Here is a 24114-nt window from a genome sequence, read left to right on the forward strand (position 1 = left end):
TACTCATTTATTCTGCTCTGACAACTTCAGCTGTGAAACTTATGCATTGGAGAAATATAAACCAGCATAAAGTAGAAAAATTTAAATGAAGCACACATATGTTAAAACTAGGTACACCTCACGAAGACGTTCAACAATTGAGTAGCCTACTGATCATTCAGCTGTATTAGAGATGGTCTGTCAAATCAGAAGTATCATGCAGACGCTGTGAAAACTTGGTGACAAGCAGATCTGCACAGCAAACACGTTACGCTGCCACTCTAAATAGAAGAGTTGACTTTTAGTTGCCAATCCAGGCAATCAGGAGGGAGGAGCTGTGTTCTGAAGAAACAACAGGGCAAACACTTCTCCAGTGGGACTTGTACACAACATGTCACATCTGAGTTATATAACCCACATGGTCATGTCTCAGATATTTATCGGTGTGGACGACAACACTTGTTCCACATTCCTAAACTGAGCATTGTACACTTGAGAGTGGCAGAGGCCTTGTTGAGTAACATTAATGCTCCTGTTTAAATCCAAGGAGAACCACTTTGTATTTCTGTCCCCAAGGTGACGCACTCCAGAGACTGACAGAGGACAGGTGCTCCAGTCACAATGTTATGGTGCTGAGTTTCATCAGTATAGTCTGTCAACAATATTCACACTGTACTGGATGAGTGTAGTTGTGTGGGAAGAAGTCATGGAGAAGCTCTGTTAATATCTGACTTTATCAGAGACATTCACATCAGTGTTATCTTTCTCTTTTCCCTGTTCTTTTTCAGTTAAGTAAACACCATATTGATCTGTGGGTATATAGACAATAGACACACTAAGCTACTTGATGACATGTTTTAGCACAAATAAAAATACTATTCACTGGACATTTTGTGTCTGATACCATATCACAAGAAAGATTAATTATCTTATAATTAATCAGAAATGGCTTTAAAATGATCTGTGATATGGCAGCATCAGAAACACATTGAACACCTTCAGCATACAAGCAAAGAAAGCTGCAGCAGATGAATGTGAAAGTGTCAAAGTCAAATTCATCATTCTGTACAGTCAAGGACTAACATTTCTGAGTGGGTGATGTGGGGTTTAGCCGAATTTAACCAGATCTAAGGCTGAACAACTCCACACACATTGAAGGAATCCACAGGAGTGGTTGTTTACTGTGTAAGTACTTCAATACTAAAAAAGGATCATATAAATTTGTTCCCAGGTAGTTTTACACATTCAGAGGGTGGATGCTGATTGTGCTGGGAAATCATTTTGGCAGTTTACTAACTGACATTATACCTTTCAGAATAAGAGCTAATTATACGAATAATTAATGGAAGCCACATATTGTTAAATAACCTCCTAGAAAGTATAATCATAAATACAATTTTAAATGTGGGGTTTTGCATGTTCAGACAGTTTTCTGTAGGAGCCATGTTGGATGTTCCCTGTTATTACCTCATAAAAGGCCTCAGGGGGGTTAATGCTCAATCCTAAACCCTAATGTCAGACTTTAAAAAGGAGGCCTATAACTGAGGATCAAGAGGAGAGTGAATCCCTCCATGTTTATCTGGGTCAGAGGGCCAAAACCAGGAAGCTGTGACTGGAAAATGGTTTGGAGATTAATGGGGATGAGTCCAGTAGCTGATGGCTGTCTGGGGATTATGTGAGAGTGGTGATAAGTAACACTGACTGGCACCAATGACTCATACAAACTTTCTCTGGCCTCTGGTGACTCCTCTCACTTCACCTCACTGTACTCCTCCATGTATCTTCCTCAGGGGCAACATATTGACGAGCACAACAGGAGAACGTGTTGATAATATATCTTTTCGAGTGGCTAGGATATATGAAAACCTTTTAATAATTTATAAAAATTTACGCAAATACACACATGGCTCTGTAATCACTGTATCAAACAGTGAAAAGATGCTGTGGAAGGATGCGGAGAGGAAAGGATGTGAAAATGGATAAAAGCTCAGTCAGAGGTAGCAGGACCTGGCAGCTCTTTATCTCCCTCTGCAGGATGCCAGCCCTGAAATAATCCATCTTTAATTCTCACTGAAGCAGCTTTATCTGATTTTACCATTCCCTGCTCCCTTCTACCTGGTGATGATGATGACGCACAAACATCTGCATTTAGTTAAGAAACACACACGCTCCAGTGACAGATTTTCTTTCAATGTTCTGTATATTTGTTTGGCAATCAATGGATGACAACAGCCATGGCAGCCATGTTTTTTTATGTTCCATCCAACAAAGCTGCAACACAAGTAGAATTGGGCATAGAGAAGGCACACGACTGAGCAGTAAACTACAGTATAATCCACAGTATGTCCTCAGAGGAAACTGAGGATCTATTCATCGGTTTGTGAAAATACGGTGGTGAAAGTCAGCGCAGCTCCTCCACATGAAGAAATACTTCTGCCTTTACACCATCCAACATTAATGATCAGACAGGTAACTTTTTCCATTGTTATTGTGAGACAAGGGTCATAAAATTAAAAAATAATCCCAATCTTGAAAAACAAATGATGATTTTCATCAAGATTCATTATTTTTTCTCAAAGAAGGGAAGAATTAAATAAATTAATACACCCTAACTCTTAATGTTAAAGTAAAAAAAAATCTTTGATCCACCCGCTGATCTGGATCTGTACCAAAATGTTATGGGTTCTTCTCCAACCTATACCACATTACTCCACCAAGTGTCGTGGACGGATGTTTCTGTGTAACGCTGTTAACTAACAGCCAAACAAACAAATGGACAGGAGCGAAATCTTAACCTCCCTGGCTTAGGTATTAATGCTGCAGGCTGTTAGCTCAGCTTAACAGTTAATGCTTATAACGTTGTACTCAAAATACTGATCTTTGCATATCACTCATAGCAAGAAAGCAAATAAATATCTTTCATCATTATAACTAATCCTTTAAGCAGCAGAGAATTATATTCGTGGAAAACCATGTTTGTCTGGTTTTACAATAAAAGGAAAAAACAATCAAAATGCAAACAAAAAGTGAAATGGAGGAGCTGAAAGACATTTACATTCTGATAATATGTGTTTGAAGTACAAAAAAAAAGGTTAATATGGTAGTGTGAGCAATCAACTTGGAAATTAAACTGTAGTAAATATTTACAGCAGCAGCATCTTCAACTTTGTGTTCTTACACACGTCAATAATATCAAGTGGAAAAGCTTCCAACTAACCCAGAAAAAGGTTCTGGGGAAACATTGACAACACAACAAGAGTCATCTAACAAAACACACACTTGCCTCAGTAAGTAGTCCATGGTCACAGGATTTTTATTTCATAAAAACCTCAAAAGTTCTCATTCAAGTCCAATAATACAGCACAGTAGTCCATTTCTTACACTGAAAATCTCTTTAAGTTAGTAGTGGTGGTGGTGATGAGGCATGAGGATGAGGGTTCACCTTGAAAAATGTCTTTACATACAAAAAACGACCATAGTAAAGTGTTAAAATACAACTAAACACAGCAGAGCCAATGAAAATGTTCATCAGGATCAGAGAGTGGTGAAGGCAAACGTAGTCGACATCCGATCAGCTGTGCGCGGGAACATTCCCCCCGACCACGTGCCAGCAGAAGCCCCTCTGCTCAGATGACCTTTGACATGGAAGTGAAAGGGATTGGAGGCCCGCGGGCTTCTGGGAACACGACCTGCTGACGAGATGCAAGCTCTTCATCCAGTTTGCTGGCACAGATGTGAAAAACAGAGCTGACCGATGGCTGCGTCACAGGCAGCCTGTTCCTGCAGCTTAGTCACACATACAAACCAGCCACATTACTCATCAGTAGTCTGTTACACTCACTCTCACTTTGCGTCTTCTCTTAAGTCCCAGACTGAACATCTGAGTCCTTCTCCTTAACACTCCAAACTCCTCTGTTTGACGTTTCTCTTAGTTTTTGGGGTAGATTTTCTCATAGAAGAAGTTTTGTGCCAGCAGGTAGAGTTCCCCGTCCTTTTCTCTGACAGCATGCGCCCGGACAAACTGGAACTGCTCCAGTGCAAACTCATAGAACTCGTTCTCCATCTTCCAGATGGCCGACTGCTGCAGCTTGGCGATCGACTCCTTCGTGGGCGGCTTCTTCTCGCTGGTCTTCCTCAGGTGGGATTTCTTCCCTGCGATGAGCAGAGAGGTAGGTTAAAGGTGTCCGGTAACATGTAAAAGCACATATGATCAAAAAGGAGGACAAAAATCAATGTGAACACACAATGCAATGTAAAAATATAGAAGAGTAGAAATTAAAGATATTTGTATGAAGTGGAATAAATGTAAAAAAAATCCTGAAAATAAATACTTAAGTATATTTCTCGAGTATCTGTACTTAACTAAAGTACAGTAACTAATTAAATGTACCTTTTAACATCCCACCCCTGCAAATATCACAGTTGTATCGCTCTTCTCGTGCTAATACAGTGTATTTACAACACATCAAACTACAGTGATGTGTGAAATCAAGGTTGGGAAATTATGGCTCAGCTTTAAATCTGATGTGGTCCACAGTATATTTGTCTCTTCAGATTTATCTTTCAAAATAAAAGGCAAGAGCATCTCTTAAAACCTGTAGTGAGAGAACACACAGCAACCTGACAACCCTGCTAATACATAAGTAGTCGGTAAATATCAACTCTGCCCCTGAGGAGGTACAAGTCAGACTATGAAGATTCAAGTTTTAATTTCTTTTTCTTTTGGCGGGATTAAGAAAGGGCATACTTCTGAAATACTGTATCAGATTCAATAAAACACATCAGATTAATTTGAGTCTTTGAGCTCATCGGCTGCTAAAGATTATGTATCTTGTAGTTGAGTCACAGTGCATCTGCGTATATTACAGTCAAGATTTAATTCTTCTTTTCCATCCATTATTCATCCTGGCTGCACTCACTGTGACTAATCTGTATCCTAATCAGAGAGAGGGAGGACTGCATATTGATCATAATTCAATCCTCAGTAGAGCAATTAAAAACACACACACACACACACACACACACACACACACACACACACACACACACACACACACACACACACACACACACACACACACACACACACACACACACACACACACACACACACACTTTCCAAGTGAGTGAGTCATTTTGTTGCTTTGCAGCCTTTACATTACTGCTGAGGGGAAGCAGAATAACTGGGCAACAACAATGGCACCTGTTTTGTATAGATCGGTGGCTCCTCTGAAGAAGCGCGGCAGCGCGGCCTCCAGCATCATCACAAAGTCCTCCAGCTCCTCCGTCACACCGACCAGCATGTACTCGTTCACCAGGTTGTATTTCGCCTGCTCCAGAGCCCACTGGCTGCCCACGTTCCTGCACAAAGTCAATGAACATTGAAAGCCATTATGTTTCTTAGTATTCTGCTTACAACACTTGGTAAGAGCAGAAATGGAGGGAAGGAATGGCGTTAAAGAGAGCAGAGTGACAGAGGAGCAGCAAAGGAGAGCTGAAAGGTACAAAACAGAAAGGTTGAGCTAGCCGTTAGTCCATAGATGGTTAAAACAACAGGAGGAGCAGAGGACCGAGCAGAACGGCAGAGTATGGGAAAGAAAAACAATGAAAAGGTGGTGGCAGGTGTTGATATGATCAGAAAATAAGGGAGGAAGGGGATTATGTAAACCTATAAAGTAACTTTTTGGCAAAGCATTAGGGGACTGGCAGCACCTTCATCTGGTGTCTTCAGTATTTATTCAATGTTTTCAAAGTACTTCCTCTGCTGCTTTACACTCAGTACTATCTGTCAGTCCCCTGCTTCAGGAGGGCGGCTGGTTAAAAGACGGAGGGCAGAGTCAAGGAGACGTGAAGGAGGGTGAGAGGAATAAGTAAAGGCAGCGAGTGAGAGACTGATACAGATCATCATGTAAAGAGAACAGATCATGGCCGAGAGATATCAGAAACCTTGAGAGGATGTGAAGCAGAAGGGATCAAATGAAACACTATGAAAACAAAACTAATACAGAATTCCTCCTGTACCATTTGGCAACTCAATTTGTACATCCTCTGGAAATACCATAAGAACTATGTGAAATATAGTTAAACCTTGACTCATACACTAAGAAATTTGTTTCTTATTTCACTGTGGCTCAGCCTGTACATTCCTTCTTAGTTTATTGAGATGTTGGCACTGAGATATAAGTGTGTGATATGTATATCAGGCGTGGGTTAAATAGAAAATACTTGTTAGCAAGATCAGTTCATTGTTGGTTTATGACTTATCCTTTAAACATAAGATAAAACAATGGATCAAAGGTTCCTACTTTAATTCAAATATCAATACAAAAAAACAATATTAATACAAAAATGTGCCTGGCTGTAATGTGCCTGTTGAACACGCTGTGTGAGGTGTTTCAGTACGCACCAGCATTCAGAGTAGTGACCGCAGAAAAAAGGAATCTGGAGCCAGAGCTTCTCGGGGGCACAGTCTGAGCCGCCGGCCGATACACATTCATCAAATGTCTGAAAGGAAAAATGGAGTGCATGAGCATTTGAAGAAAACATGAAATTGTAGAATCAGTTAAAGGGTCACAGATTCCAGGCTGTCTGAATGAAATAGTCAGGCTCCCTTTGTGAGCACTGATAAGGGTTTTGCTTGCGAGGATAATGTTCATATTAAGATTCTCTCTTACTGGACTTCAAATCTTCTATCCATCTTTGAAGAGATGGTGAACAAGATCTACAGTTATTGTTTTGTAAAGTATTCCAAAGTTTACTTGGAGCCTAGATGAGGCTCAGGTTTTCTGTTTTATTCAAATCAAGGGACCACTTCTTCAGTTTCAGTGCTTGAGTGAGAAATTCCATCTTTGTGTCAATATTTGAAGACATTTTTGCATTAAACAGACAGTAGATTTTGTCCCACATAAGTTACACTGACAGCTTTTAAAGAGGGGAACTCATAATGCCAAGTATCACTGCTCACATGGGCACTGATTCTTGTTTATAGACAGAATCAAAGAATTGGAATATTTAATGGTTTCCACCTTCTTGTCGCCTTGTTTCCTGCGTCTCAGGCCGGGGCGGTAGTCGTCCCCGAAACGTAAGAAGTAATAATAGGACACCAGCCTTTCAATAGGGTCCCGGATCACATTTATATAGATCGGCTTTCTCTTCACCCCAAACCTGAAATCAAAGTAATTGGGTAAGAAAAAAACCAACATACAGATAACAGGTTTAATAATAATTTAGATAAACTGCTGTAAATATTCAAACATGTTAAACATAATCCTGCGCTCGGATCCTAACATTACACTGTGTAAGTGAAGAGCATTAAATGACCACAAGATGGAGTCAATTGCACAAAGCCACAGCCACTGAATGAAGTTTTCTTTTTAAGTATAAACATGTTTAATGAATATGTCTTTACTTGGTGAAGTCCAGGAAGGAGACATGTCCGTGGTAGAAGGCTGGTTTCATTTCCCTCCATTCAGTCACATTCTTTACAAACCGTACCTGAACAAATGAAAATAATCACAACACACAGTTTATAAAACAATGAAAATAATGAAGAATTATATATTATAATGGGGAATTCATTTTAAACTTGTTAAAAGATGCCAGCAATCGCTCTGACCTGGTCCTGTATGGACATGACCGGGTTGTTCTTGGTCGTGTTGATGTGCAGCACGTGAAAGTGGTTCTTCCCGCACAGGTCGTAGGCGATGTTGGTGAAGGAGGTGCTGGCCGTCTTGGGCACGCGGTTGTAGATGATGACAACATCGTCTTCGTTGTCAGCTGAATGCGACGAGGCCAACGAGTCCCGTTCCCGCAGGTTGTCCTGCGTGTGCCGCTGCTCGATCTCTCGTACCTCATGTCTGGCGATGGCTCGTTCTGGAAGGGGACAACAGGAAATCAGATACGGGTGAGTTCAGGACACATGGCCAAAGGTTGGCTGCGATATAGAAGAGTCCTGCAGGGAGTTGGGGGCCAACCAGCGCCAGGAGTGCTGAATATGACCTCTGACCTCCCTGGAGAATAAGGGAATAAACAAACCATTTTAAAATATTCCATACTATTATAAAACTGAACCTCCTACGAATCAAGTCTTAGATTTAAACCTTGATCCACTTACACCTTCAATCCTATCATTTCGTCCTTGTCAGAGGAAACGCTGCCGTGTGAGAGTCTCGACTGTAACTTCATTATAAATCGTTGTACATTTCATCTCTTTTTGGAGCGCGGGAAGCTAAAACTATTTTCCCGCTTCACATCGAAGATCAAGAAAAATGTCAAACAAGAATATTAGTTAATCATCTCGCAAGCAGCCTATTTCACGCTGCGGTACCACATCTCTTGTTCCCTAATCAGATTCAGCTTTAATATAAGCCCCCAAACTTTCCTTTGCCTCTCCAAATTGTCACTACAGAGTGGAGTGTCTTAAATCAAATGTACCATCAAGTGGGCGAGTTCACGTCTTCCGTGCCTCCAGATATAATGTGGGATGATTTATAATCCAACCTGGTTTTCTGCTCCTCTTAGGGAAAGAATCACATGTGCAAGGGGGTGAGAAGGTGAAGAGTGAGAGGTGACAGGCTTGGGGGTTAGAGGTCGGTAGTTAGAAGGCAGTTATTTGATAGCTCAGAGGGGCATTTACTTCAATACGCTATAAATGAGGAGGGTGGTGTTAGTGGTGGTGGTGGGGGGCATCTCAATCCAAACACTGCATGAAGCTGCAGAAAAAGCCAGACCTCGGTGCCTCAGTGTGAACAGATTAAAACACAAAGACGCCCCAGCCTTTTGTCGCCCTCTGGCTTTTTCTTCGTCTGAATACGCCTCAGATTGACTGGTGTTGACAATGCCTCAGAGCGCTCTGCAGGAAGGATGGAGAGAAAGAAGGGTGCGTGTGTGTGTGTGTGAGAGAGAGAGAGAGAAGAAGAAGGGAGGCAGCGCAACATACAGCACCTAATACCCGTGGGAGCTCTCAGCGAAGCCAGCGGGCTTCTAAAACCCTGCTGAAAGCCCTGCCAGGCTACTGAGACACTGTTACAGCCTGGCATGGCCTGGCTTTAGAGCTTGGCATCTGGCACCACAGGCCAATTAAGATGTCATCTGTGATTCTGCCGCCTTCTCTTTCATTTGTGTGAACACGGGGCATACACACAACAACGCTCTCACAGAAATACTCTCATTGCCCCCACCCCCTTACAACCTTCTGAGCAGCTGTTAATGTTCCAGTCATCAAAGCTGGATCTGGTTACGGACAGGGCCCTGCCGCTTCCCCACGCTCATGCCTGCTGCTGCGGACTGATGGCGTGGAGACGGGCCATGTGGATGTAATAAGTGCAGGCTGTCAGCATGCAGGACAACTGTAATGGAGACAACTGTAATGGAGACATGCCTTTGCGCGTCGATCCAAAGCATGCATTAGCCAACAACAACAGCAATAACAGTTGCTATGTTGGAACTTTACCACCTCAGCTCAAATGTCCTTTTAGGATTATTTCTTTGATGGTGTACAGTGGCAGACAAGAGAACAGAGCGGACTCCAACCCGTGACAATGCAAGTCATAAATAGTAAGTGGCTTTGGTCTGGTATGTACCAGGTGTGTTTAGAGCACGCTCTTACAAACCCTCAATCAGGTTCTCACTGTGAGCGATAGGGTCTTAGAGCAACACAACATTTTCTGCCAGTTCTGGAAATGGAGAACTACCATTAAACCTCAATTAATAAGGTTCAACTTTGAGTGATTTTAATATAACATCTTAAATTAAAGTATAAAAACTACTCCCTCACTTTGTCCAGTGGTGTGTCCCTTTTTTTAAAAGCTGACATCTTTAGAGGACCAAACATCATCATGTATTTGTTTTGTTTTACTCTGGCATAAACCCAATATGTAATCTTTAGTGCAGAGCGGCTTTTAAAGAAGACTGCCAGTCTTTCAATTTCTTTCCAAAGAGGTGGGAGTGAGTGAGAAAAGACCGGGAGCTACCGTGTCCTTAACTACAACGTCCTGAACTATGCGAAGGGGCCCAGAAACCACTTGTTAAAGACATGGTGTTGTGTGCCAAATTTCCAACAACCAACAAGGAGGCAGAGCGGGCACAGAGAGGGCTTCTTAGGCTTTGTAGGGGACGTCCTATTCATTGCGGCACTGAACACTCTTGGCACAAACCTCCATATCAGAGGGCGCCACACATACAAACTTAAGCTAGCGCTCCCTTATGAGGTCATTTAATTAGAGTACAAAAGCCCAAATTACTATGGCCACACAACAAGCCTCTTTTCATCCCTCATTTCCGTCAGTTTCCTCCCCTCAAGCCGTCTCTGTGCATTAAAAGCTAATTATGAACCGTGAAGCCAACACGGGTCTTAAACATTGTGACAACTACAAGCCTATTACTCTGAGTTTCATTCAGAGTGAGAGACAGCAGGAAGACAGAGCGCTGGTAGTTGAACATATTTACTGAAGCAATTTCGCGGCTGATTAGACGCAAGCATTTGAAATCATCATTCATATTCACTGCCAGATCTGCAAAATGTGACAGGCCGTCGTGTATTATTGCCATCACGTCTGATCTGATGGGATAATAAAAGCGAGGGGGGGGAGGGAAGATGATCCGTTCTCCAAGCAGCTCATAAATCCATCATTGCTCCGATCCGCCAGAAGGAGCTCTCGCCTTTCTCTCGGCTTCCCCTGAGAGGGCTAGCCCCTCGTACCAAAGCCTTGGGCTAGGTGGGTAATAGAGATTGGCTATCAGCGGCAGACTGAGGTGTACGGCTTGTATGGTTCTGCTTGGATGCCACTGGATTGCAAAATCAATGAAGGATGACAGGGAGGAGATCTAGGTTGCTGCTGTATAAAAATTCGAGTTAGTCTGCTGCTTCTGCCTCTTTTCTCTATATAGTCTAGGACACTCGCTGTTTTGCAGTGCCAGGTTTCCGAGGAGACAGTTATGAGACGACTGCAGCACTAACCGAACATTTGGATGGACTGTACACCTTCAAATTTCTAATTATTCTGATTCAGTCTTTGGATTCGTTTATCTGAGAGTGAATTATCGGAGGAAATGGATGAAAGTTAGGCTGAAGGGAAGTTTCGGGCCAGACTACACAGAGCAGAACTTGCATTAACATCGTCATTTCAGTGATGACAAAGATTAGGAAACATCCTGTACGAGGAATCTTTTTAGCGCTGCTGGCAGCAGCAGCAGAGAACTGAAAAAGAGACAGATAAACGAGAGCGCTTTCACGAGGTGATTCTGAAGGTGTCTGGTACATTTAAAAACCTCTTCAAAACTTTCAAACAAGCTCAGTGTAAAAAAGAAAGAACAGACAGACACCTCCAAGTACAAGGCAACTCCCCTTAAACTTTTTCCGCTAGACATTCATGAACTTTTACACTAGTTCTAGAGGAAGATGGAAACACATTTGATTTGATCCAAAGTGCAATTGTTGAGGTGAGTCATGGCTAAAGCTGAGGCATTTTTTCCCACTGGCTTTGACACACAAGTGTGACATTGACGCTCAATGAAAGGTCTCATTCAATCACCAGTACAGCTGGGAGAGAGAGGGGAGAGGGTGGGGGAGTCGAGGGAGAGGAAGAAAAAAGAAGGAGAAGAGGGGGAAAAGGACCAGACAGGTCTGGGTTCAGATAGGAAGTCATGAGGACAGTTTAGAGCCTGAGCAAGCAGGGTTAACCTGGGGTCGGGGGTAAAAGTTTAAAACTTGTCTTCACCTAAATATTTTTAAAGTTATATAATGGGGATTTTTTTTTCCCTATCAAAAAAGACAAGTTCCCATAATGTGACTGTGTGAACAGATTTAAGTCCCCACAACATGAGTAATACCTGGACACACACACTTTGTGTATTTATCCTGCCACCTGGGATTGTTGTCACAATGAAAATACTAAATTTCATAAAGACATTGTTGAGGAAACTGTCAGGGAATAAGCGGCTAATACATGCTGTAATACCTTTAATACTGTCAGAGTGAAAAGCAGTAGATAAGATGTTTTACATTTTGTAAAGGCGTCACCATCCTGTATTTGGCTTTGGGATAAGATGAACTTTGAGACAGTCTCCATTCTTAAGAAAAATAATAGTAATCTTGTTACGACCCAGACTAGTCATCTGCTCCCTCCCATATGGTTTAATACTGAGGTGTCTGTTGTGCTTAAAGATTTTTGTTCACTGTTCGCATGTTGTACCAAGAATCTTTTCTGTCTACAGATCTGCGTTGTAATCAAGTCATATGTTCAAGTGTTGACAACTAAAGCTCATCAAGTGAATCATTTTATTCATCACCCAAACGCAGACTAGAAATTCGGCCGTCTCTCATCAGACATCTGTGCAGAAGATTTTTTTTTCATCAAACTGTATTTAAAGTTGATTTATCACATTGTGGCAGACATTAGATCCACTTACTAAGATCAGCACCAGTGCCAATACTTTCCCAAATAGAGTCTAATAAACTAAAGCTCTGAAAACTAGGTTTTGACACAGGGTCAATAAGATCAATAGGCAGAATATTGGTATCCATGTAAATATAGCCAGATAAAAGACATTTGAACATACCACCTTAAGATTTTCAGAATTCATAATGGCCATTTTTGTTATTAAGTCATAGTCTTTAGTAAAAAAAAAAGTAATTAAGAAATAATAAAAATAAGTGTTTCTTAGACCTCAAGGATAAATGTGGAATTAATCACATTTTCTCATTCAGGGAAACTGGACCTTTTTGGCTCCTAGTGTTAATCCACCTAAATAAAGTGACTAACAACAAACAGCACAGAACAGGAACATTCAAAAATGTCTGCAGTAATATGTAAACAGCTTCTATTTGTTTTCTCCTTTAACTTTATCATAAAAAGAGGACAAGCTCATGAGGAACGGTGCTGTATCAAAGTCAGACACGAGCAACAAAAGGCTCCACCGTTAGGATTCAAAACAACAGATGCACCCTGTGAGGTGAATTAGAGAAAATAAAATGTCGGGCTACGCTGCAGATCCTAATAAATAAAACGTTTGCACAGTGATGTGATATTTCCTGCCCTGAACTTGGCAGCGCTGCTTTGCGAGGCTCCATAAATAATAAAGAGTTTTTCATTGGAGCTGTGTTTTTACAATAAGGTGCGGAGAGGAGGCAGGAAGGTGAGGAAAGTACTGATGGGGGAAGGCGTGCTGTTAAGGTCATGAGCTGGATTTCCACGCAACGCAAATGAAATCCTCGAGCCTGGAAATCATTTTTTTCCTCCGTGACAAAGAAACAAGACAAGTGTGTTTTTGTCCGAGAACGCCGACAAAGCATTCCTCAGTTATAAGGAGAAGACAAAACTTGTCTGTCAGTGCTGACCAGGGCAACACAGAGCAGACAGTTTAAAGTGGTTAAGTGGTTTGGGGTACGGGTCTTGAGACCATAATTACTCCATTGAGCGTCATATAGAGAGGGAAGACGTAAACACAAGATCTTTTTTTTTTGGAGAAGAGACTCAGAAAGTGTCAGCCACAGCTGAGGCTGGTGCATTTTTTTGCTTTAGGAGTTGATGAAATATAGATAAAATACAAGCTGTTAGAGTACACTGAGATCCAGCCACACGCAGAACATTTATAATTCCCTGTCTAAATCTAAATGCAAGTCATGTCTCTGTGCTAATGATAACAATCAGGGATAGATGGAGGTGATAATCATCATGGTTCAAGCTGCCACTTTCTGCCCCAATATTTCTTTTGTGCGATTGAACGCGGGGTGCCGCCTGACAGGTGGGCCAATAATGTCTGGGAGAAACACAGAGAGAGTCAAAAAGGGGCCACGTCCTGGCCACCGCCAGTCAGATGAGATTATGGCACAATTTACACAGATGGCAGATCCCATCATTCCCCTGCCTTGTTAAGTAAAGGCGGGTCTGACAGGTTGCGGAGGGGAGGGGAGTTGTTTGATTGGAACAGATCTCATCTTGGCACAGATTGTCAATGACTAAGCAGTGGGAATTAGCTTTTCAGGGGCATTTTGAGCTTCAAACGAAGGGGTAAATATCTGCACAAGTCTGGTCACGAGAAGAAGAAGGAAAAGAAACCAGAGCGGGAAAAGTGTCCATCGCTGTCAAAGCCCGGAAAATGCTGCAGTCAAATCTGTGAGAGTGAAGTGAAACAGTAGCTGTATGGATCCATAAGGAAATATGACTCACTTCTGCTCATCGCATCCTCACAACCGTGTTTGTGCAGATCTGGTTGCAAGTTACAACCCAGATATATCTGATGTTGGCTCTCCCTCTGTGTCTCTGGGCCCTGTAACAGATAATTAATAATGCATGTATGGGAGTCCGGGGAAAACTCCACACTCTATTAGACAGAGCAGACGACAGCTATTCATACGTTTAATGATAAGTGGGGGGGGGGCTTCTCCACTCTGCTCAACTGATCACTTCTCTTCATCTCCGCAGGATTATCAGCCTCCTTCATCTCCTTGTTCTCCGTTTTCATCTGATTTATATTTGTCATCTGCAGGCTCTCTATCCGGTGAGGATGTTGTACTGTGTAGGATGAACAGGCCCCATTCTTACTCTCCTGATACCAAAATTTCAATATAGTACCATCAGGGTATTAGTCGATATACTGTGTACAGATTCATTTATTTTTCCAGTATAAAACCTGTGAGTGCACAAATGGGGACGGCATGGTGGTATAGTGGTTTGCACTTTTAAAGCAAGAAGGTTCTGGATTTGAACCATAGACTATATATAAATACAATGGACACGTCTTCCCTTCCTGAAATGAAATCAAAATATCCTGGATATGAACGATGCACCTGTATGGACAGAAATAATGAAATGAAATTTGGGCTTGGGTCAGGTTCGATCACATTGGCTGGACTATTTAAATTTTCTGTTTTTACATTGCTCGTGCCTGTAATCTGTGAGAATGTCGGGCTGGGACACAAACAAAAAAATGCCTGTTTGGGTAAATCACCATCTGAGGCATCCATCAACAAACAGAGAAGGTTATGACAATCACTGCAGTCAGCCATCATTGGCTTCACTACCGGAGAGCAGTCACGTCCTCCATCTCTATATACAGTGTATGGTTCAAACATGATGGCTGACTGGGCCTTTCTGCGTTTGCATGTTCATTGTCTCTGTACGTTGGCGACCAGTCCAGGATGTAAGGATAAGCAGTATAATGGATGACATTTCACTACGTGGCATGGATTTGGATGATTCCTCTGTGGTCACGTGAGGCTGTTCGAACAAACAAGTTTCAAATTGATTTACTCATAAAAAAGTGTCTCTTATTCTCTTGCCACCAATAATCTAGAGGAGAGAAACTCCGGGGTAATAAAGATGTGTTTGATACGATGCATCTACATCCCAGCCACGGCAATATTAAAGGATATTTCATCCTTTTTCCCATCAAAGTCTTTTAACAGGTGTTGGGGATCACTACTGCATATACATTACGTGAATAGCAGTTGTATAAAAGCCTGTGTGTCTCCAGAGGGAGTTGGGAAACCTAATAAATAACTTAAAGTCAAATAAAAAAACCTGATCAATCAGTCTGGTGTGTAGTATTACTAACCGAGCAGAGGTCGATGGAAAGTGTTTGAGGAAACAAACGTGAACGCCGTAGCAAGATATGCAGATTTACTGATCCACACTCAGCAGGAGACGGTCTGAGCGTGGGAGCTGAATATTCAGCAACCCAGATACCTCTTTAATGAGGTGCATGAACACACAGGCTCGCACGCATGCACACATCCACACACAGGTGTTTGCAATGAACCTATTTGTATTCTGTCTAATTAACTACCAGCTGAATTTCAGGCGATTTGGCAATGCTGCTCACACTATTCAGTGCACCGAGGAGGAGGTGGGAGAAAACTCCAAGAGATAGAAACCAAAAAATTAGAAAGAAACAAAGAAAGAGAAGCACAGACATGAATAAAAGAAATGTAGAGGCCTGAGCGATAACAGTGGAGCCCCATGTTAAGAGTTCATCCCTGAGGGCGCTGGGTGCTCAACTTGTTACAGGAAAACGAGGTCTAGGCAGTTTTAAGCCAACTCTACGATGAGCAAAAGTTGAACCAGGGGTTGAGTAAGAAGGGCAGCGCTCGTCCTCCTTTCTTTATCCCTCTGTGCACTGATGAAATTGGTTGTAAAATTGCTGCAGGCGTGCTTTCCTCATTCCAGTTTTTTCCTCCTGTATAGAAGCATATGATTTGCACCAGCCGGGGCTTTATATATTTCTCTGTCGCAATGAAAATTAAATCATCTCTTTCATTTCTTTACTTCTCCTCCAACACCCCCTCCTCCCTCCACATTTCCTCCTCCTTTTGTTAGCACCTTATTTCCGAAAGCCAGCGGCGGATATTCTCCTTTCAGGCGCTCATCCAATGGGGTTAGTGAAAATACAAGAAGGATCCGGATATCACAAAGGAGACTGTGCACACAAATAAAGAAGTTGTTTACAACAATTGATCCAGAAGGAGCTGGATGAGAGTACTGTCATTTTAACGTTTTATCATGACATAGGTTTATCAGCCGCTGTCAGGGAGAGAAAAAAAGAAACCCTGCTAATTCTGCTGAGACGGGTAATTCTGCAGAGCGGAGTTTGCACTATCGGAATACACCTGCTGTCGCGTATTTAAAACCACACACTGCACTATGTGTCAAAAACCCACAGCCTTTGAGCAGGAATGGCGACGTGCGAGCCCCAGAGAGTCTAAATTTGAGCGTGTTGCTTGTGTGATCATTAAAATGGAGGGCGGAGAATGAAAAAGGATTTATTTATTTATTAAAGTGCAGGTATGAAATGTCACATAGGCCCAGCACTCAGAGCATATCTGCAGGACAGTTTGTTTACCTGCTTCTGATTTATCGCTAACCAAATATCTCATGAACTGTCCAGAGCTCCACCAATTCAGTCAGTGTCCTCTGTTCTGCAGGAATTTTGTGCCACATGATCTTTGCAGCCCATTTCTTTGAGTTGAGTGAGCTGACTTCTCTTACATGGCAGGAGAGGAGACAGCAAGGAGGACAAAGTGTGTCTGTGTGAAGAGGTGGGGGGGGGGGGGGGGGGGGGGGGGGGGGGGGGGGGGGGGGGGCTTGGAGCCCACTGGCAACCTTCTGATGATGAATTAGACTCTAAGGGCAACAGCCAATATTTTAGGGCTTCCGGTGTAGGCAGCGAATATCCAGGCCAAGACTCGGTCCAACGAGTTTCTTTTTTCACACAAGTCGAATGTTTTTCCACACAAAACACAAACTGATATATTTGTAGGCGTTTTAGGTCAAGACGACACTTTGGATCAAATCTATTAACAGCTATTTAATACCTACATATGAATGCAGATCAATTAAAAAGCCAATAACGGAAGCACTTTGATCGATGTGCTTTGCCTCTTGTGCTCTCCACACGGACTGTTTAACCGCATGCAACCAAATCCTGCTCCAACTAGAAGCAGAAACAAGAAAGCTTCCAGCCACAAAATCTTGACCCTCGCCTACAGATTTTGCATATTCACATGTAAGATTCTGTTTATAGAGATTAGCTGAGGGGAGAGCCAGGCGATACTGGAGCTGGGTGTTCTTCTAGAACATCCTCCAATTACATGCAGGGTGTGAAACCGTCCATAACACCCTGATTAGCCCGTCTGTCATCCTGCTACAGAAGCAAATGCGCATAGCTGGATCACATGTTAGACAAAGTGTGTCCAGGGCCATAAATCCACAGTCCCAATCAAGAGCCTGTTGCTAACAACACTAGTATAACCATTAGCACTCTGCCTTCCCACCTCCAACCACAAATCCCTTCCCTAACACTTACGCCCATCTCCGCAGTGGGCTCCCCTTCATTAGGCATGTTTCAGAGAGGGACTGGTCCAAGCGATAGACGCTACCGGCTGCTTACATTAGCAGTCAACGTGCAGAGTGAGAGCAAATGACTCATGCACCCTTCATGTGCCTTGGGGAAGCTAAGAGTTCAGAGGTAATCTGAGCGCTGTATCAACAGATTGGAACAGAAAATATCAACGAGAAGAGGAAACGCTAGAGGTTACACACGAGGAGATTTGCAGCTGGAAAAAAGAAAGACCTCAGTCAAGTCGAGTACTTCCAATGTGTCACCAATTACCTTAAAACAGAAGCCACCATTTGGTGCTGCAGCCGCCCTGGTTACAGACACCAGTTGACACACACTTGACAAATGTATATTGGGTACGGACTTCACCCGCAGTTTGCTTTCCAGACAACGGGAGGTTTCCTGCACAGATGCGTTCACAGCAGCATCAGATCCTCCGTGTTATTCAGGCGAGAGGTGGAGCAGATCGAGTGATCACAGCCCCCCCGACACTGTCGTCAGCTCTTACTACCACAGACTCTCTCCACATCTTCGTCTGTGTCTTCTTTCTCACCTGGAGATATTTGTTTTGTTTTTTTCTTTTTGCATTTGTCGCATGTTAGAAGCATCATCAACCCCCCCCACTCGCTTGCTGTGAATCCTGCAGGGGGTCCCTGCTTTCTACTATGGGGCCAGGCGGAGAAAGTCTTCAGGTAATCCAGAGCCTCTTACTTGGACTTTTGCGTTAACACATGCACCTCCTTCACAGAAAATACAGCGGATCTGAGGAGTTCAGTGCATGTCTGAAAGCAACTAAAGGTCCCGTAGACGCTGGGATCATCAATAAAGAAAAAATTCAAACACAACTGCAGCTCAGGCCTCATCAGAGACAGAATGAAAGATGTGCAACAGGGGCCTGAATAGCATCGGGGGAAGCTCCAAGGTATAACGTGGTCAAAAATCAACACATGGCGATGCCTGATGGATTTCCTTTCAAGAGCAAATCCCCAACCAGATACTGAGGTCCACTGACAGCAGCCAGAGGGGCAGACTAGAGTCTGTGAGTGACTGGCATGACAATATAACTCAAATTAAAACACTCAGGCTGGTGTAGAAGCAACACATTAGTTATTTCTAAAAAAAAGTCTTGCGTCAGCTCTGCAAACACTTTTGACAATGAGCACATGCATCTCCTCGTTCTGCATTCAGCAGCATCTCTCATCAGCATGTGTCTGGAACTAAATATCACCGTGCAACAGATGGAAATTGAATTCCTTTAATCAGCCTGAATAACTGCCAGCAGATTAAAAGACGATGATGTTGCCGAGAGGGCATCTGAATGCGTTTCCTGCTGGGTGGCACACAGCCCTCACATGGCCGGCAGGGGAAAAAAGGTGAGGAGGTCATTTCTCCTGTTACAAGGGCCATGAGGTGACATCTTTATAAGCAACATGTCTATTTACACAGCTCTCTATATACCATCACTCCTGTCTAGAATAACCTGCCATCTATGAGCTCAACAGCGTGGTTCAGGGAGTAAAAATCCAAAATTCATTTTCTGAATAGGGATTTTGATTATCAGCCGAAATATTTTAACAATCCAATGTAGACTTTTAGAAGCTATGAGAATGTGAAACAATGTGAAAGCCACAAGTACACTCTGTTTTAATTGCGATGTCAAGAAGAAATTCTACACTACCCACACACAAAACTCAAACAACCAAGAAGGTGAAAATCACCATGAGGTTAAACTCAAGAAGAGGCACACTGGGAGTCATTGGGATCATTCGCAATAGTTTATGGGATGCATAGCTCCCTCACTCTAAAAATAATTATGCAGAGTCTTGTACCTTTTTTCTTTTTCCAATAATAATTTTTGTTCCGAATCAAATGTTTTATGGTCATGATTAATCTTGTAGCTGGTTGGCCTGATTCCAGGAAAAACATGTTAAATAATTCTCTGTAACGGAATTGGGAAATGTATTTAACTGCACAAGTACAAGCTTTTTTTTTTGCATGGTTTTGAAAGCACCAGAAAGGGTTGAAAAGCTGAGATATGTCAAATGAAAGGTTTTTCCCTGAGGAAATAAGTTCAGCATAGCTTGAATCTATAAAAGCAGGTAGCAAGGACAGGTGTTACACAAATAGTGATGCAGTCGGCTGTGTAATAAATGTGCTGTCAGCCAGAAAAAAAAACGAGAAACGGAAAAAGGGGTCGTTTCGGGACCGCTAGTGAAAGAGGGGGGGCTGCTATCTATCTTCATCTACACTGCTGGCTTTGACTTCTTTGTTTTATTGAGCTTCTTCTTGAGGGATTTATAATAAAATTATTATTATTATAATCAGAACTGATCATTGAAAGTGAAAAATATTATTTACATAAATATAAAATGCTTTATATTTGTCTAGTTTAAGAGAAGCGACACTTTTGCCTGAGTCCAAGCTTTGTACATAAAAATTTATCAGAGTCAAATGAATCTGCACAAAAAGAAAACCCAGATTTTTTTTACATGATGTTCATATTTTTTGAACAAATTTCATTTGACAGGATTTAACTTTGATATGATCGTTGTTTTCAACTGTTCACTCCTGTTTCAACATCTGTGGTGACTTCACTTTTAACCAACAGATTACATTTTCTCTACAGGTTAAGAAGATCTAATCACTCCTGAGTCTAATGCAGGCATTTGTCTCATGTTCAATGTCAGTGAAGCATTATGCTGGAATATCATTCCTCAGAGTTTATTATAAAGTAGCATAAGATCCTCAAGGTGAGCGTGTGAAATTACCAGAACTGAGAGAGAGGGAGAGTGAGTTAATGGCAGTCCTGACAGGAAAAGTGGCCTTGGATCCCCCGTTCCTGGCTCTTTATTAACGGAACTTCATTTCCATCCATCTATCCATCCTCCCGTCCCTCCGCAGACTACATTACTGTTGACCCAGCCGGCAGCAGTGCGGTGAGCAGCCGGAGAGAAATACTGTCAGAATAATGGATTAGGCCCACAGTAGGACACACAGCTGCATCACTGCATGATTGTAATGCAGGAGACTTCTCAGTGAAACCTTGCGATGACGATTAGCTTGGAAGCAAATCACAGCTTGTCTGCACTGTGGGAGGTGTCTAATGGGGGAAAATAATTCAACCTGCGTGTCGGGCAATAGGGATCCCACACTGTGAGGAGTGGGTGCCGCCCTGGTCATTTCAGCTCACGTGAAGCTAATTGTGAATATGTGAAACATGATAGAGGAAAGTGATGCATCACAATGCATCTTCCAAAAGTGGTTCTCCTAATTATCACATCAGAGTTATTCTTGATGTCTTGATTTGGATGGTGGACACCATCTGTCCTTGTTGTGGTCGTCATGCTGATTTTTAATTGTTGCACAGATGGACCTGCAGCAGGCGTATGTATACCTGGTAATGTGACCAGCCCTGCGGCTGTCTGTCAGCATCGTGCCTGTGAAAGCCTCAGTCACAACTATTTGGCTATGCAGCACATAATTCAGAGCTCCAGTATACAGACGTCTGCTCAGCCCGGTCATCCATCCATCACAGTGCTTTCTGCCAAGTCAACAGATTCTCGTGGTGGTGGGCAGTCAGGGAAAAGGCCTCTCAGGTTCTCTTTCAGCATCGGGAGAGGGAGAGAGAGAGTGTGTGTGTATATATATGTTTGTGGGGGTGGGTGTGTGTGCGCACAGTTTGGGTTTTCACTGAGTGTAAAGTATAGCCCTTTACAGCAGCAGTAAACCATGTCACAGGCCAATATAGCCATCTATACACTCAGGACTCCTGACTGTTCCAACACATGAGAACTCAGCAGGGAAACTTTATTCAATTAAGATGACTGTTCATCATTTTATTCACTAACTGCTGTGGACACAACACAGCCTCATGTCTGAGTCATCTGACAAAGTCTGTGTATTGATCTCCTAGCTATATGCTATCTTTCCTATCAGATATATAACTGACTAAATAACTGAATAACAGAAAAAGATTTGTATTATTCAGTAACGACCACTTAGGACCAGGCTTTGGTCCCCATGACGTCTACTGGTCCTCACAAGGTCAGTGATTGACAGCTCCGACTCCCCTGTTAGATTTGCTGCAACTCTTGAGACATGTCAACTTCCATCTTTATCATTCTTACAAATACATATTTTGACATCCTCGTCTATAACTCCACTCACCTTCAACTTATTGAGCCAGTGCAACACCTTTTACCATTACCATTGACACCGATGATTTCTGTGTCCCTGTAAACCATGTGAGTGGACCAGTGTACATAACAGCAGGACCCTGGGACTCACCCAAATGGAATTTACTGCCACCATTGTTCATGTTATTAATCACCACCTGTGCTTTTTCTGTTTTACTATGTGAAACTATCGGCTGTGAACAGAGTCTATCAGCTGTCCTGCCAGTCTCTCACTCTCATAAAATCACACAGGAGCCGGTATGTGAACCCCTGTGGTGGGGCTGCACCCTCAGGGTGCCCTGCATCACTTTGCTGTTCCTTAAAAAAATCCCCACCGTGGTGGAAGCACTGGGGAGATAATCCTGCAATGTCCCAGATCTTTATTTGGACTGAGCCCCTGATGGGGAGCTACAGCAATGAGATTTGAACGCACGGCGTCAGCCACGTTTCAACCAGAGGAAAGAGTTTGGGAAAGGGGCAGAAGGGGATTTGCAGCAGCGTTGTGTCCCTGTGCCTGCAGGATAGAGGATACCACTAAAAATGACTCTGAGCAAAAAAAAGGCTTTCTATTATTCCATGAGCACTGCAACGTATTCTCCACCGACCATCCCTCCTTACAGTCCCACTCAAGAACCTCCACCCTGAGTCTGCTCCACTTAATCGTAAACATTTCTAAATGAGCTCATTTAATTTGCAAGTGTACCTCAGCTGAACCAGTTAGGCAGTTCATCGGTTAATTGATTGAAAGAAAAAGAATCCACAACTGATGATCAAATAATGGATCAATTCACTTTTAAAGTAAAAATGCAAAATATTCTTCAGTCTCAGCTGATTTGGGTTTCTACATTTTCCTCAAGATCAAAAAAGAAAAATCTCTCTATCACAAGCCAAGACATCTGAGGAGGTGGACATTAACCTGTATTTCATCCAGAATATTAAACCAGAAAATCCTTTGTTTCTGTCTGAAAATAAGTCACACACACAGACACACTACAGTAACACTCCTCCACTCTCAGACTGAAGACAGCAGCACCTCCTCAATCTCACACTGTTTAGCACAGATTATGGCGAGAGGCAGATTCTGTCTGTAGGCATTAAATAACTGGGAACAACTCAGTCTCTTCACAGTCGTGCAAAGTTCAGAAACGCAGCTCCAACATGTCATGCCTGTGTGTGCCATTGTTCTGATCCACACGGTGAGGCATGTGTAGAGGATGAGGAGCCGCTCTCTCTGCACACCGCCTCTTACTATTGACCCAAGTGCACAACAACGAGTGTGGGGGGGGGGGGGGGGCTGACCAGAGATCTGACACACTCTGCGGTGTGCTCCTGTCTGGATGCGGGGATGCTTGAGGCGGGTGGCAGGGGGGGGGGGCGCACTTACCGAGCTTTCCCCGGGACTCCTCCAGCTTCTGGATCTGGTTCTCCAAGAAGAACATGGCCACTGCGAACGCCAGCAGCGCCAGCAGCTGCAACTTGGGCGGCATCATGACTCTGAGCAGCCCCATCAAATCATCCAGAGAGGGATTCGGTCAGTCCATGGTCGGAGGAGGAGGAGGAGACACTGAAAACACACACGCACGTAGAGACGACGGTGATTACAAAGCGACTGAGTGTGTGTGTGTGCATGGCCCTCTCTCTCTCTCTCTTGCTCTCTCTCTCTCCCTCGGTGTGTGTGTGGGTATCTCGAACTCAAATCATCTGGTTACCTCAAATGCGAAGTGTTCATACTCGGCTCAGCTATTCGATCGGCTCGATCCCCGCCGGCTGAGCGTCGTGCAGCCCAACAGATTTCTCCAGAGCGCGGGTGTGAGCCCCCAGGGTGTCGGAGCGGTGGTACCAGCCGCTGTCGCCTGCGTCCCCCATGTAGCGATGTCCCGTCCCATCCAGTGGGATCGCCGCACGGACACTCGGCTACTACCGCTCAGCCCATTGGACGCGTGAGCAGTCCACCAGGCAGCCGAGCCCTCCTATTGGCCGTCCGCTCACTGCCTGTTCACCGCCGATTGGACCCGTTCAGCGAACGCTCCTGAACATAGCCGCCAGGTGTCGCTGTTCCCTCTGCAGCAAAGACCGACAGCAAAGGCGAGGAAGAAATCACAAGTCGACCTGTGCATGCGCCAAC

At 43.3% G+C, this 24114-nt stretch overlaps 1 protein-coding gene across 1 annotated transcript; it reads right to left on the reverse strand.

Annotated features, from left to right (window-relative positions):
• Positions 1-3271: 3271 nt before the first annotated feature.
• On the reverse strand, positions 3272-23911 carry hs2st1a (heparan sulfate 2-O-sulfotransferase 1a). Its single transcript, XM_020103098.2, has 8 exons — positions 23699-23911; positions 23374-23553; positions 7595-7851; positions 7388-7473; positions 7005-7143; positions 6386-6483; positions 5183-5340; positions 3272-4131 (listed from the first exon to the last, which is right to left on the reverse strand). Exons 2-8 carry the CDS (start codon positions 23495-23497, stop codon positions 3908-3910), a joined length of 1086 nt encoding a protein of 361 aa, XP_019958657.1. The 5' UTR covers positions 23498-23553; positions 23699-23911; the 3' UTR covers positions 3272-3907.
• Positions 23912-24114: the final 203 nt, after the last annotated feature.

Source organism: Paralichthys olivaceus, chromosome 16 (assembly GCF_024713975.1).
Source record: "Paralichthys olivaceus isolate ysfri-2021 chromosome 16, ASM2471397v2, whole genome shotgun sequence".
Classification (NCBI taxonomy): Eukaryota; Metazoa; Chordata; class Actinopteri; order Pleuronectiformes; family Paralichthyidae; genus Paralichthys; species Paralichthys olivaceus.